The sequence below is a fragment of the Haplochromis burtoni genome, unplaced genomic scaffold, assembly GCF_018398535.1.
Source record: "Haplochromis burtoni strain Fernald_Lab_line unplaced genomic scaffold, NCSU_Asbu1 Contig_676, whole genome shotgun sequence".
Lineage (NCBI taxonomy): Eukaryota > Metazoa > Chordata > Actinopteri > Cichliformes > Cichlidae > Haplochromis > Haplochromis burtoni.
In genome coordinates this window covers 95,455-108,418 of record NW_024583037.1, presented here as the reverse complement: position 1 = coordinate 108,418, position 12,964 = coordinate 95,455, and the positions used below count along the sequence as shown (strand labels likewise).

At 42.7% G+C, this 12,964-nt stretch overlaps 1 protein-coding gene across 2 annotated transcripts; it reads right to left on the bottom strand.

Moving 5' to 3' along the window:
• Nucleotides 1-215: 215 nt before the first annotated feature.
• igfbp5a (insulin-like growth factor binding protein 5a) lies at nucleotides 216-8,347 on the bottom strand. Of its 2 annotated transcripts, none has more exons than XM_005949759.2 (4): nucleotides 7,495-8,347; nucleotides 1,624-1,853; nucleotides 1,267-1,386; nucleotides 216-1,138 (listed from the first exon to the last, which is right to left on the bottom strand). In XM_005949759.2, exons 1-4 carry the CDS (start codon nucleotides 7,826-7,828, stop codon nucleotides 1,007-1,009), a joined length of 816 nt encoding a protein of 271 aa, XP_005949821.1. In that variant the 5' UTR covers nucleotides 7,829-8,347; the 3' UTR covers nucleotides 216-1,006. The 2 variants fall into 2 exon arrangements, with proteins under 2 accessions (XP_005949821.1, XP_005949822.1); XM_005949760.2 differs by having other exon boundaries at nucleotides 1,660-1,853; nucleotides 7,495-8,346.
• Nucleotides 8,348-12,964: the final 4,617 nt, after the last annotated feature.

Sequence of the window (12,964 nt, the reverse complement as noted above, 5' to 3'; positions counted from 1 at the left end):
GCTGTACGTTTTAATTTGTTTCCAAAACCCCGCAGTCAGGACATGCTATATTGTATTTAGATAGAAGCTAGCGAGCTAACTTCCTGCTAACTTCTAACTCCGTTAAATGTCATAAATTTCATTTTCATGGATGCCTGGATGTTAAACTGAATTGTTACACCTGGTAGAGCAGAACGCTGATCATTTTATTAAAGATGAAAGACTTTAGATAGTTTTTCAACTCTCAGTAATGCCATAGTGATCGTTTGATATATGGACCTGCAGCGGAGTTTAGGCCCAGACACGGCTAGTGACGACAGACTTAACGACCGGATAGGCAAATAGCTCATATAAATTAGTGCCTGAAAAAAAAGCAAAAAAATTACCTGTGTTAGCAACCTAACTAGCATTAGTTATTTGTATTTCCCCCTGTATGCTCAAATTTTTAAGCATGATCAGACATTAACCATTGGGTACTTGTAGAACCCTTAATTTAGCACTCAAAATAACAATGGAAGTTATGGAAGTACTTGATTTGTGACACAGTGAGTGCTAGACGATATTCCCACTTAGCCACCTAGCATATTTATCATCACCATTGCAAATATATAGATATAAAAAATATTGCTATTTAGCCACATTTAAAATATGTCTTGTCTTTTTTTGGAATAAATTCTATAATAGTCGTAGCACACAACATACTGTCTCTATATGATCTATGGTTATGAAGAGATGAGGTGTTAGCTAACCTCAAAAATAGTACACACTCAGTGGGAAGCCAGAATAGAGCTTTACATGTGCAGATTCACTTAAGCAAGCTTTTTGATTTGGCTCCCTTTACAAAATTACAAAAAAAAATTAAATTTTTTTTTTTTTTTTAAAGATGATAGAATCCATCACACCTGAACATATACAGTATAAAACCATTTGTGCCATATTTTCCTGATTGTCAGTCATAAAGTGTGCTAGCTTGATTGGCAGGCTTTACGAAAAAAAATAGGGCTCAATGAGTACAACCGGTTTGCCCTCATTCATTGCTGTTGTTGTCGAGATCTTTGCACTGCAGTTCTCCTCCAGCGTAGTTGATGCCGGGGATCTTGACGCCAAACCGGTCTACGCACCAGCAGATCCCCCTTTTGCGACCGCGAGATGGCTTGCACTGTGGGTAAAGAAAGCAAGACTGGAATAAAGAATTTGTTTTCCAATCATTTGTTGTGGCATTTTGACTTTGTTAGACTGTCAGATATCAAAGTAGCAGTGCACTCTAACTTTTGGATACATTTGTACCTGTTTGCGCTTGAAGAAGCCCTTCTTGTCACAGTTGGGAACATACAGTGAGAGAGCAAAGACCTGAGAAGTGTCCTTCACGGCCTGGATGAGATTATCTAGTTTTCTTCTGCAGGGGCCCTAGAGTCACACAGAACATAAATCTAAATGTCTGCTTGATTACAATGCATATACATGCAAAATATTTCAATTCTGGTTAAAAATTATCTGGAAAATTTGAGAAGCCACATGCAGTGGTATGCAATATCTGATTTTGTAGAGCCAAAGTTTGTTCATTCAGAGGGAAAAAAAAAATTGCTCAAAATCTTGCAAAAAACCAACAGTCAGTGTTTTTTTTTCTTTTCTAATTTTATTTACCTTGGTATGCATCTTTGTAATCTCTACATCACTTACAAAATGAGGATCCAGTTTATCTATGCTGAGTGGAGCCAAGTTGCTGGCAGGCCCAAGCTTGGCCAGCTGCTTCTTACGGTCCTTGGCCTGCTTCATGGCCTGGGCCTTGCGACTGCTAATGTGATCTCCATATAAGGGCACCTTTGTTTGTGGTGGGACTGGGACACGTAGCATGTCATCATGAGGCTGTCCACCTATTTGGGAGGCAACAAGACACAAAAGAGGTAGATCGCTTTATTCGGCCCATAGGTATTAGTTTTCTGGGAAAAAAAAGTGTTATTTATACCAAAATGCATTGCGGCTATGGCCCCATGTGTTCCTTTGGTATAAAACATTTGCTATTTTTGGAAAATTTCGAAAGCCTTAAAAACCTGTTGTTGCTGGATTTCAGAGTCTGTTGGAGCATTATTACTGCCAACAACATAACACTGAAGAATGTAATTTAGCACAATAAAACTAACAGTTTTTGCACTGAACCAAAAAGTGTATTGCACCATGCTTGGGCATGTGCAGATGCGTGTTTCTCCAAGGGCTAATAAAGCAGAAATACACAATCTTTTTCTGGCATGTCCTGCTTTAGGAGCTGAAAAAAGTTCTGAGTTTCCCAACTCACTTTTAGTATAGTAACTGGTAGAGTCCCACCAGTATACAGGGTTTTAAGACAGGTAACAATATCAATATTTGGTGATGTAAATATCCTATATGTCGACCAATATTTATTTTCTTTCAGGTACAAAAAGCATGCACAATTTCCCTATAGAAATGCTAAGTGAGTCATTAATAAGATAATGACACAATGTAGTTTAAAAATAATCTTATCATGGCAAGTTGAGGATGACTGTTTTTAGACTTTGTTCTACTCAGATCAGCTGGTTGTGTGTTTCAAAAACACATTATGCCAATCGGGAAGTTGCATAGTGCCCTCTGGTGGACACACTACACAACATCAACACTCATAACATAGTTGAAGGGTATTTCTTCCATCTTTTCTTTACTTTACTTACTTACTACTTTATCTACTTTTATAAATACAGATATAGTTAGATTGGCAAAGAGTGAATATATATCACAAACATCAAACAATGTTCTTACACATGGAACATATCTGCCTGTGTCAGAAACCTAGCAAGCATTAATCATTTGTGTTTGCTCTTGATGTTCAAATTTTTCACTATGAGCAGACATTAATCATTTGGTTACTCGTTGAACCCTTGAGTATGAACACATTTATGCACTCAAAATAAAAAGTCTTTTTATGATTTATTGATATGAATAGATGAGGTGTTAGCTAACCTGAAAAACAGTACACAGTCAGTGGAAAGTGACTTGGTTGAATGGCAATTCCCGTGTTTCTTCTTTACATTTTAATTTTTAATTTTATCAGCTGTTATAAATGTCAGTAAGTGTCAAATAAATGCCAGCATGATGCTTTCAATAACAAAAAGTTTAACTAAATCTTTTTAATGCTGATCCTTTACACTAGGGCTGCACGATTTTGCATAAAATGAGAATCACGATTTTTTTGCTTAGAATTGAGATCACGATTCTCTCACGATTTTCTTTTCCAATATAAATATTTATTGCGCTTATTCGTATTCGCTAACTTCGTAACAGTTGAGACTGAACATAAAAACAATAAATAAACATAAAAACAACAAATGTCTCACATTTTGTCGTTGCCGCAAAATGTTGTACTGCTTGAAATTCCGTCTCCACCATTGCTCGACACTGCGTATATAGAGCAGGTAGTGCAACAATAGAAAAATAGTTGCGGGACGGCACTGTGTAGCGTTTGTCTAGGGTGTTGATCATTTTCCTAAATCCCTGGTTTTGCACAGTGTTGATGGGAGCCATATCTTTGGTCAGGTGATAAGTGATAGCCTCCGTAATTTCTTTGTGCCTGTGGGAGTTCGACGGGTATAGGGAAGCGCTGTATAAGGTTCCCGTTATTGATGTTTGGGTAGTTGGCCGGGACGGATTTTCTCCTGTCAAGTTCTTGTTTTTTCCCTTCCAATTTTAGCAGCCAGCTTCTGTATCACGTGGTATAAGGCTCCGCCCTTGTCATTTGTTGAGCAGGAAGAGTGAGCGCTTGTTTTCATGCAGATTACGTCCCGGATCAAAATGCGGTACAATCGTCGTCATCTTTTTTTTTTTTTTTAAATCATTGTCATTTGGAAATGAGATCGCACATAAATATGAATTGAGATCGCGATTTTCTAACGATTAATCGTGCAGCCCTACTCTACATCCCACAGTTTGGGAACTAAACAAACAGATTTGCAGCCCAACAACTGTAAAGCATGTCTCTGTTAAACATGGCTTCCTTTACTGCAAAAATTTGAGTCACACAGGACTACTGTTCAACATTTCATCTGCAGTCAGTAATGGTGGGCCATTTCCACTGGATGCTTACACGTTAAAGATGAAAAACGAAACAAAAACAGCAGTAGTAATCATTCCAACAAGTCAACAGCTGTACTATTAGTCCTGTGTGAACACGGCTCGACATGATGGGTCAAAATTAAGAGCACCATGACTTCCAACCTGGATTTGCAACTTCTTGAACTGCCAAATTAAAAAGCTCAAGAGGGCACAAGGCAGCAGTTTCCAATTTGGAAATGTCACAACACAACGTGATGATTTCACTTGCCCCAGCTAAATGCTTATTTAGCACAGTTAGTGGCTACAAGCCAGATTCAGATTGGATGTGTTGACATACGGGACAACATAAGCTACATTTATGGCAAGTCAGGCTGCCAGTTTGGGGTATATGTAGACCAGGGGTTTTAAAACTTTTATAGCAAGTGACCTAAATGAGATATTTAGTCTCACCCTGGCACCCATGGCCATGAAAACATGCTATTACCCTTGTCATGTGGCAAGCCACCAAAAAACAGCCGCAACCCATTTTGGGTACCAACCCCCACAGAAAGCTTCATGTACAAGTATCTTTCATCTGTGCAAAAACACTGGTCTGTGCTAAATTTTGGGGAGTCGCACAAACCTCAGCACTCGCCCCTCTCCCTTGTCCCCACCCTCAGCTGCAGTGACTGCACTGAGGCCAGAGTGAGTGACTGTGGCTATTTTTCCCCCCAAACAGCACTATAAACTGATATTTCATCGGGTTTCTGTCCTGAAACATGCATTAACTGTGCATGTGTCCTAAGCCCTCGTTGGCCCATTTCCACTGCTGTGTCACGCACTTGTTTCCGCTTTCGTTTTGGCAGATTGAAAACTCCACATATAAACCTCTGTAGTTCTGCCAGTGACATGGTCGCTAAGCTACTAAGCTAACTGCGTGGTGAACTGAGGTCACTGTGTAGTTGCAAATGATGCTTAAAACCTCGATGACTGACGATGATGAAGCTCGTGATGATGATGTCATCCATCCATTCCCCTTAATGACAGGTTCTTGGAAAAAAGAGATTCCCCCTAGTTTCCTGCTGACAATGTTTTTTTTTTCTCTCTTTCCCCAGGGAAATCTGAGGCAGCTCAGCGCCAGTATGTCCAATCAAGTCTTCACTTGCTAATCCCCAAGCTTGTCTAATCTGACGTGTGCTGACTGATCACATCTTTCACTTTTTCTCCCTTTGTTCCTGCCTCTTTTCCTCTTCGTGATCCTGGAGAGCTATGCAGCTCCCTGCAGGAATTAATGACTTAAAAAAATATTTTCTTCATCTTCATCTATCTAATCTTTCCATGTATTCTCCCTTGCCACATCTGTCCAGATGTTACTGTTAGACATCCTTTCAAATGTAAAAACTAGATTCTACCTATTTTTAGCTGTTGTTACAACTTAAATGCCAGCTTGTGTCACAGGTTTTCTGCTCTCTGACAAACAGCAAATATGGAAAATATGGTCAGACTGCACACACGAACACTTGTGCATTAATATAGCTGTACATGCCTATTATGAATGCATATATGTACGCATATCCACAGCCCAGGGTTGTCAGGTGTCTGCAAAGCATTTTTACTCTATGGGGCATGAGCTCATGGGTGTGCATGTGGGTTTTTTTGTTTAATTTATGTGTCAACAGAACGCCCAGCAGGAGATGGGGAGTTCATGATGAAGCTGACTGCCGGACAGACAGACGGGGGATCAGAAACCCACGCTCAGCCTGCATTCTGCTGAATCACTGCACAGCCGGGGCCTGCCTGCAGCGCCGAGCCGGAGAGAGGGGGAGGGAGTGGAGGGAGAAGACTGTGTATAGATGTGAAGAAGAGGAGACCAGGACGGGACTAACAAAGACTGACGAGAGGGAGCAAATAAGTAAAGGTGAACGGATCAATCCAGATATCCATAGTATCGATACCAACACTGGTATTGGTATTGGATTGATACTAGTGATAGGATCGATGCTTTGTTTCTATCCTCTATCTTCAGTATGTCTTTCACTGAATTGTATTAAATTAATTATTGACAAATGGCACATGTATTTTATTTATAGCTTATGACACATTTAAAATAACAGGTAGATTTAGATAAAAAAAAAACAGTATCAAGATACATAAAAAGCTGAAAGGTGTGTTTTATTGTGGGAAGTAAAAATCACAGCTCTCTCTCTCAATGCACTCTTCTACATAAGCTGCTATTACAAATTAAATGTATCGGTATTAGTATCAGCAATACTGGCCCAGTCTTTTCTTGGTATCGATCGTATATCATACTGCACAACAGCACTGTAAGCAAATAACACATTTCTGGCTGAGGATCAAAGCTGACCTTCAGTTCAAAAGTAAGATTTTGATTCACGCTCTTTTCCCATTTTCCACCTCTTGTTACTGGACTTTATGCCAATATCACAGAGCAAGAAAATAGTTCAAGTTCTTTCTTTTTTTTCCTTGCTCAGCCCGCTGGCGTTTAAAACAGAGTAGGAATATTTATGTTTCCATTGAAACTCTGCAGGAAAAACGGAGCAAGAGATAGAATGGAAACGGTGAATCGTGGAGATGGTGGGATAGTGAATGAGGTGGCGGAGAGAAGGAGAAGAAGAAGAATAGGTTGGAAAAGATGTAGAGGGACAGCAGCCAGGCAGGGAAAGAGGAGAAGAAGGCTGTGTGTTGGGACAAAAACAAAGGTGGGTCAGGTGTGTGAAAAAAGGCACAGGTGGTAGACGAACTGACAAAAGAAAGGAAGAAAGGTCTAAAGACTAAAAAAAAAAAAAAAGAGACAGGTAACCATAGAGGAAGGTATGTGGGCAAAACATGATTTCACACCTTGAAGACAGTGAGTGCAAGCTAAGGCAGCTCTGCTGGAGCCACAGAGGAGCTCCGCTGAGAACCACCTGTAATCTTCTCCCTTTTTATGTCGTCTGACTGGAAGAGGGAGGGGAGGAGAAACGGGACGCCGCTGATTTAAGACTTGCAGACCCACAAGGGCCCTATAGTTGATCACCACGGGACACACCAACAGCTCAAAGAGTTCACGGGGGTCAGCTCAAGTGCTGAGGAGACTCCCATCAACCCCTCAGAAGCAAACTGAGTAGAAACAAAGTTGCAGGAGAGCGGAAAGCGCAGTGAGATTATTCATCCTTCTCGCTCTCTGAAAGGGAGTTTGTGCATCTCTTGTGGGCTTCATCAAAATTCCTGCACTGACAAGGGAGGAGTAACATCTCTCTCCAGCTGTTTACTATTTCTTTGCACCGTCAGATCTTTGGGTGAAGCAGGAATTCGCGCGATGACACTATCAGAGCTGTCACGGAGAACATGGAAGTGTTACTGCTGCGTAACCCACATTTCCCATTTGTCCCTTTATCTTTAAACTAACACACACAGCACTAAGAGTAACCGCCTCTCCATGTTCCCTTCACAGGTAACCCTCCACGAGCCTACCTTTTGACGGATGCAGCAGTTTGTACAACTTCTCGTTCCTGCACACCCCGCGGCCGTGCAGGAGCGCGTGCAGCGGCTTCTCCTCTCCGTTCTTGGGCAGGCAGCGGAGCCCGCGCGTGCATGGCCCTGTGTACACACCGCACGGCTGGCCCTCTTCGAGCGCGCAAGTCATGCAGCACCCGCAGCCGGGCTCCTTCACCGGCTGACAGCCCACAGGCACCGGCGGGCACATGGACAGCACCTTCTGATCGCATGGCTCGCACGGCACGTAGGACGAGTCGCAGCCGGCGATGGTCAGCAGCGGAACCAGCAGGAGGGAGAGGCGCATAGGCATGGTGGGTGCGGGTCTGGAGTGAAACTGCGTGGATTGGAATGGAGTGGAGTGGTGACGAGTCGGTGGAGACGAGTATCAGCTAAGCGTTGCGGAGAATCCTTTCTATGTCTCTGGTCTCAGTCCGAACATCAGGCATCCACAGGTGCCTCTGCGCGCTCACTTGTGAGTGGCAGCGTATCCGATGCTCGCGTGCTCTCTCACTCTGCCGTCCTCCTTAAAACCCCGCAGAGTTACCAAGAGTTGAAAAAAGAGCCAAACAAACAAATGAAATTATCCAGACACCACGTAAATCTCCCTTAAGTGATGCCCGGTTCCGTTTACGCGCAGGCTGCTCCTCTTCAAATAAAAAAAGGAAAAAAGGAAAGCCCGCTGATTCTCTCTCTCTCTGTCTCTCTCTCTCTCTGTCTCTCTCTCTCTGTGTCTCTCTCTCACTGTAGGTTACTTCGCCCGCGCAGATTGCGAGCAGAATGTATAATCTGCGGCTTTGAGCTTGCCTTTTAAAAAAGAAACTGCCAGAGGCGAAGCCTGTAACGACGGGTATGTCAAACAACGCGTGGAGGGGAGGAGGAAGGGGGGGGGGGGGATCAGAGGGAGGCGCACTTGTCAAGTCCGTGCGCTGAGATGCTGATTTCACAGGGCGGGTGCTGGCATGCCTCCAGATCTGCCAGACACTAGACGATGCTCCCGTAGGCGATTGAATGAGACCTTATCTTTCTCACTGCACAGTTGCCATTTAGGTATAGTCAGTTTGAAAAAATGAATAAGTCCGTTTAAAATCTAAAGCAGAGGTGTTAAACATAAGGCCTGGGGGCCTGAAGCAGCCTGGCAAAGACTTGACGGGTTTAGTGGACCTATTTTGAACTTTTAACTCTATTTTCAGTCACGGTCAAGTGTGTGGAAAACAGAGAGATAGGATCCAAAAGCAGGACTCAGCAGGCCAGCTTGGAATATGCACAGTTTTGTTGCTCGAGGTCCTTGGCATGAAGGCAAATGACTGAATAGACAGGGTGCGTGTACACACAGGAGGAGATGATGACGATGACATGACAGAGACAAACTGAGGGCTTAAATAGACAGGATAATGGAAGGAGAGGAAACAGGCAGGAATAACTCTAACTAATAAAATGGAGGAAGTAAACTACACATAATGGATATGTGACAGAAGACTATCACAATAAAACAGGAAACATACACGGGAAAACTAAACACTGACAAAAAGTTCATACTCAAAACGCTGGGTCAACAACAGCTTTGACCTGACTGCCACCCACACTACATCAAAGCAAGACATTTTCTTTGAACTAATGAAAGCTTTCTGTTTTAAAATTTTAAAATTAGAGGACAGTCTGTGCAACGATCTACCAGAACCTTATGTGTAACCTTTTCTATAGGTTTATCGTGTAGTTTCACCAGTCTGGCCCGGTCCACATCAAAGTGGGCTGTGTGTGTCATGAATTTGACATCCCTGATCTAAAGGAATTTCTCTGTTTTAGCATTTTACACCTGCTTTGCTTTCATAAACTGGTGAATTTGGCCTTTGAAGGATCCCAAACACTCTTCTATTCTCAGAGAAAACTCAGACTCGTCCAAAAGTTGCATGTGAAACGGGAACACATTTATAATTCCCCTCAGATATCGAGTCGGCCTCTGTTTTTGTGGCCAAGGCACTGTAGCTTTAAATATTTGCGAGATGCCTGTCTTAACAATAACAGACGAATTCTCCAGCAATGTGTGCTGCAAAGTGTCCAGATCAAGGCGAGCTGCACTCACGGTGACCTTATTTTATGTCTCAGCGAGGTCAGTGTCCACAGTGAGATAAGTAGTCAGCTCTCGCGGAGTGCAGAACGGTCGTAATTCACTGGATGTTTTGGCAGATAGCAATATATGCCTGAGGATTTCAGATGATGAGCATGTTTGTGTTGTAAGTAAACAGATTATCTGCACACACCAAGATGAATTCATTTAATGCTTCTGACCCCGGTCATGTTCTTCCTCTTGTTCCTCTTCTTATTACTGCATGTACTTTCTGGATTATTTAGCTTTATTTTTCCTCTTTGTTTACATCCTGTTAGATCTTAGTGTTTAAACTGAGGTTATGTGTCCCATAGCTGTATTAATCCAGATGTTTTTAGCTGAAACTGCCCTTTGAAACACCTTTATTCTTCCTCTTTCCCCCTCCTCCCCTTACCCCTCTTTGTGAAACTTTGTCTGCAAATTCTGCTCAGGTCTCCAGACCCCCTGTTTGTCTTTTCCCTTGACCTTTATGCTGTATCGGGTGACGAATGGCGTCACCTGTGGCGAAAAGTCATCTTGGTGTTGCCCACACCGTCTACCTGTGCAGACATGGAAAGAAAGAGCACCATTCAGATTGTGAAGCTTTAAAGGCACGTCTGTGCTTCGCAGGTTCCAACTGCAAAGATCTTCCTCACAAAGCTCACTCTCAGACTCAGCTGCACATCTATGATTCATAAATTGATGATTTATGACCCAGAGACACATTGGCAGTGCTAATATGTCTGCACTACTTTTTCTTTTGTTTCCAGATGTGAGACGGAGAGGATTTGTGGTCCAAGTGCATCTAGGGTTTGTGAACCAGAGTGCAGTGTCTGTTAAGGTTAGTCTTTCTATATAAATTAGCTCTGAGTCAGCTGATGTATATTGGCCATGTGATGCACAGATGGTGACTTTAGCGGCTCTGCATAGAAGGGCAAGGTTTAGATTTCCAGTGCTGTTAATGTTTAGGCCAAATTGCTGTATGTGCTGAGGATTCAGTCCCAAATCTTTAGGAGCCTAAGTTCTGTTAGCTACATGCTTTGCTTGTGGGGGTTAATTGGCACAGATAAGCCATGCTTTAGTACTTACAACTTTAGTCTTAATTCAGTTTGGTATGCTCGGTTCTGACTTAGTGAAATTTTTATCCACACCGGCACTCTTAGGGCAGGCACACACAGGAAGAGACTGGCAGGATTGTGGAAATCAGCAAACAGTGAAATTTAACAACTTGTGGCTGTAACAGGCAAAATAACTTCTGGTCAGTAAGTTGGTGGGTGCAGAGTTACAGTAAACAGCTCTCAACTTTGAGGTAGGGTGATTTAGGAGCAAAGAATTCAAAAACATAAACAAAAAAGACACCATTTATCCACGTGGACTCAATGCTTGACCCACTAAACATACTGCACTGTTTAGTTGTGTATTGTGCAGTCCAATAGATTGTGGACAGCTATCCAAACAACAGAAAAGTCATGCTAGGGAAAAGCATGGCTGCAGACCACAGTGTGACCAAAATTAATTTTACTGTGTGCAATAATCTACCAATCTCTTTCCCTTTGAAATGGTCTCTTTGAATTCGAGGATCAGATCTGCAATCAATCAATCAAGGTCAGCTGTCATTTTCAAAGCAACTTTGGTGCATCAAGACATCAATGAAAAAAGGAGGTAAAATAGAGTCAGCTTACTATCGGTCAATCATTTTACAATTGTATGGTATCAAGCTGGCAATTGCATTCAATCTGTTTGTGATATAACGGCATTTAACTGTGATAAATTTGAAAAAAATCACAAATCTATTCCTAATCTGTTGCCATTTACACAGAAATGCACATCACAAGCTTACATTCAGGGTCCAACTTAGACTCAGAGATAGTTAAGACATTAAAACAAGAGTAACCAAGTGTAAGACCATGAAAATAATGAGAGTATAACCAGTTTACTGGAGAGAGACATGTTGCAGAGTTGAGCTCAGCTGAACATGCTTCTGTATTGGCAGTATTTTGGTAGACCTTGTGGAGTTATGGAGCTTTGTCCGTTGACAGATGGAGGTAGTGCCCAAAGTAAATGGTACACCTGGTCTGCATATTCCCTTCTCTGTTCTGGCTCACTTGTCAGCCCATCAGTATTTGACATATGCTTAGTTGAGCTTTGTGCTTTGAAAACCCCTATCTGTAGACTCTCTGTAGGCAAATAACTATGCAAAAAGAAACACTCATGACAGCGCAAAAAAAGCAAGACCCAGACTGACTGCAGTGTGTTTGTAATTGTGCAACTAGTTGCAAATCTTCCCAATCTGTCTGAGAAGAACTGCACTCCTTCCAAGATGGTTGACTGGTTGCCTCTCAGACCTTTGCTGTAAACTTGTCACGGCTCAGCAGCCCAAGATGAGAGATTCAACCAGAGACTCAGGAAGTGATGAAAAAATAACTTTATTTATGACGAGGTTCACAAGGTAAACAGAGCTAAGGCTATGAAGTGAGCAGGGACTATAAACATGAACTATGAGAGGCTACATGTGGTTTAGCCCAGGAAACAAACAGCTGATCCGTCCTCCTGAAAGCCTTTGTTCTCTCTATATAGGTACATAAAGTCCTAACTGGACAGAGAGTATGTAGCCACTCCTTTTCAGAGGAGGAGAAAGGAGGAGGGAAAAAAAGCTTCTAGTTCAAATGGGGTGCATTGGAGATAAGGATTTTTGGGCACAAAGGCCAGATTTGGCCAGAGTGTGACTCTAGAGTTATCTCGCGTGAATTGGGTGCACTGTTTGTATATTGACAGTGCATAAATATCGCTGACACACTTCGCAGATCTAGTGGCAACCGATTTATATGCCTTGTTAGCCAGGGAGGACTGCAGATCACCAGATGACAGGGAAAGTTTCTGGTTTGGGTGGAGATGAGAAGCCACCAGATTCTTCACTGTGGGAATTTGGTAGAGGCCCTTCTTCTACATTCCAGTGCAGTCAAACGCCGCCGCTTCCTGCACGGGGTTGGGTGACGAAAATGGCTTTGCCCAGCAGCATGTGACCTCGTCCACGCATTCGGAGAAAAGCGGCAGTACCTGCTTAGTAACAAGCACTTTGCTTTGGGGAGCCTTTTACCCTGGTATCGTGAGGTGGAGGTCTCCGTTGTCACCATGGTCCATGGGATTGCCAGCTTTTCAGCTGCTCGTTTTGCAATGTCAAATAGCTCCATGCTGCGGGACTGTGTCCCAGGGTTATCACAATCGGCCCCTTGTGTCGCAGAATTCCAAGCAGAGGGGGCAAAGAAAACGTCATCATCCTTGGCCGAAACGTGATGTTCCGACGCTCCCTCAGAGGATTCGCTGAGTAGCTTGTCATTAGCCTCGAGGGAATCAGGCAGCTTT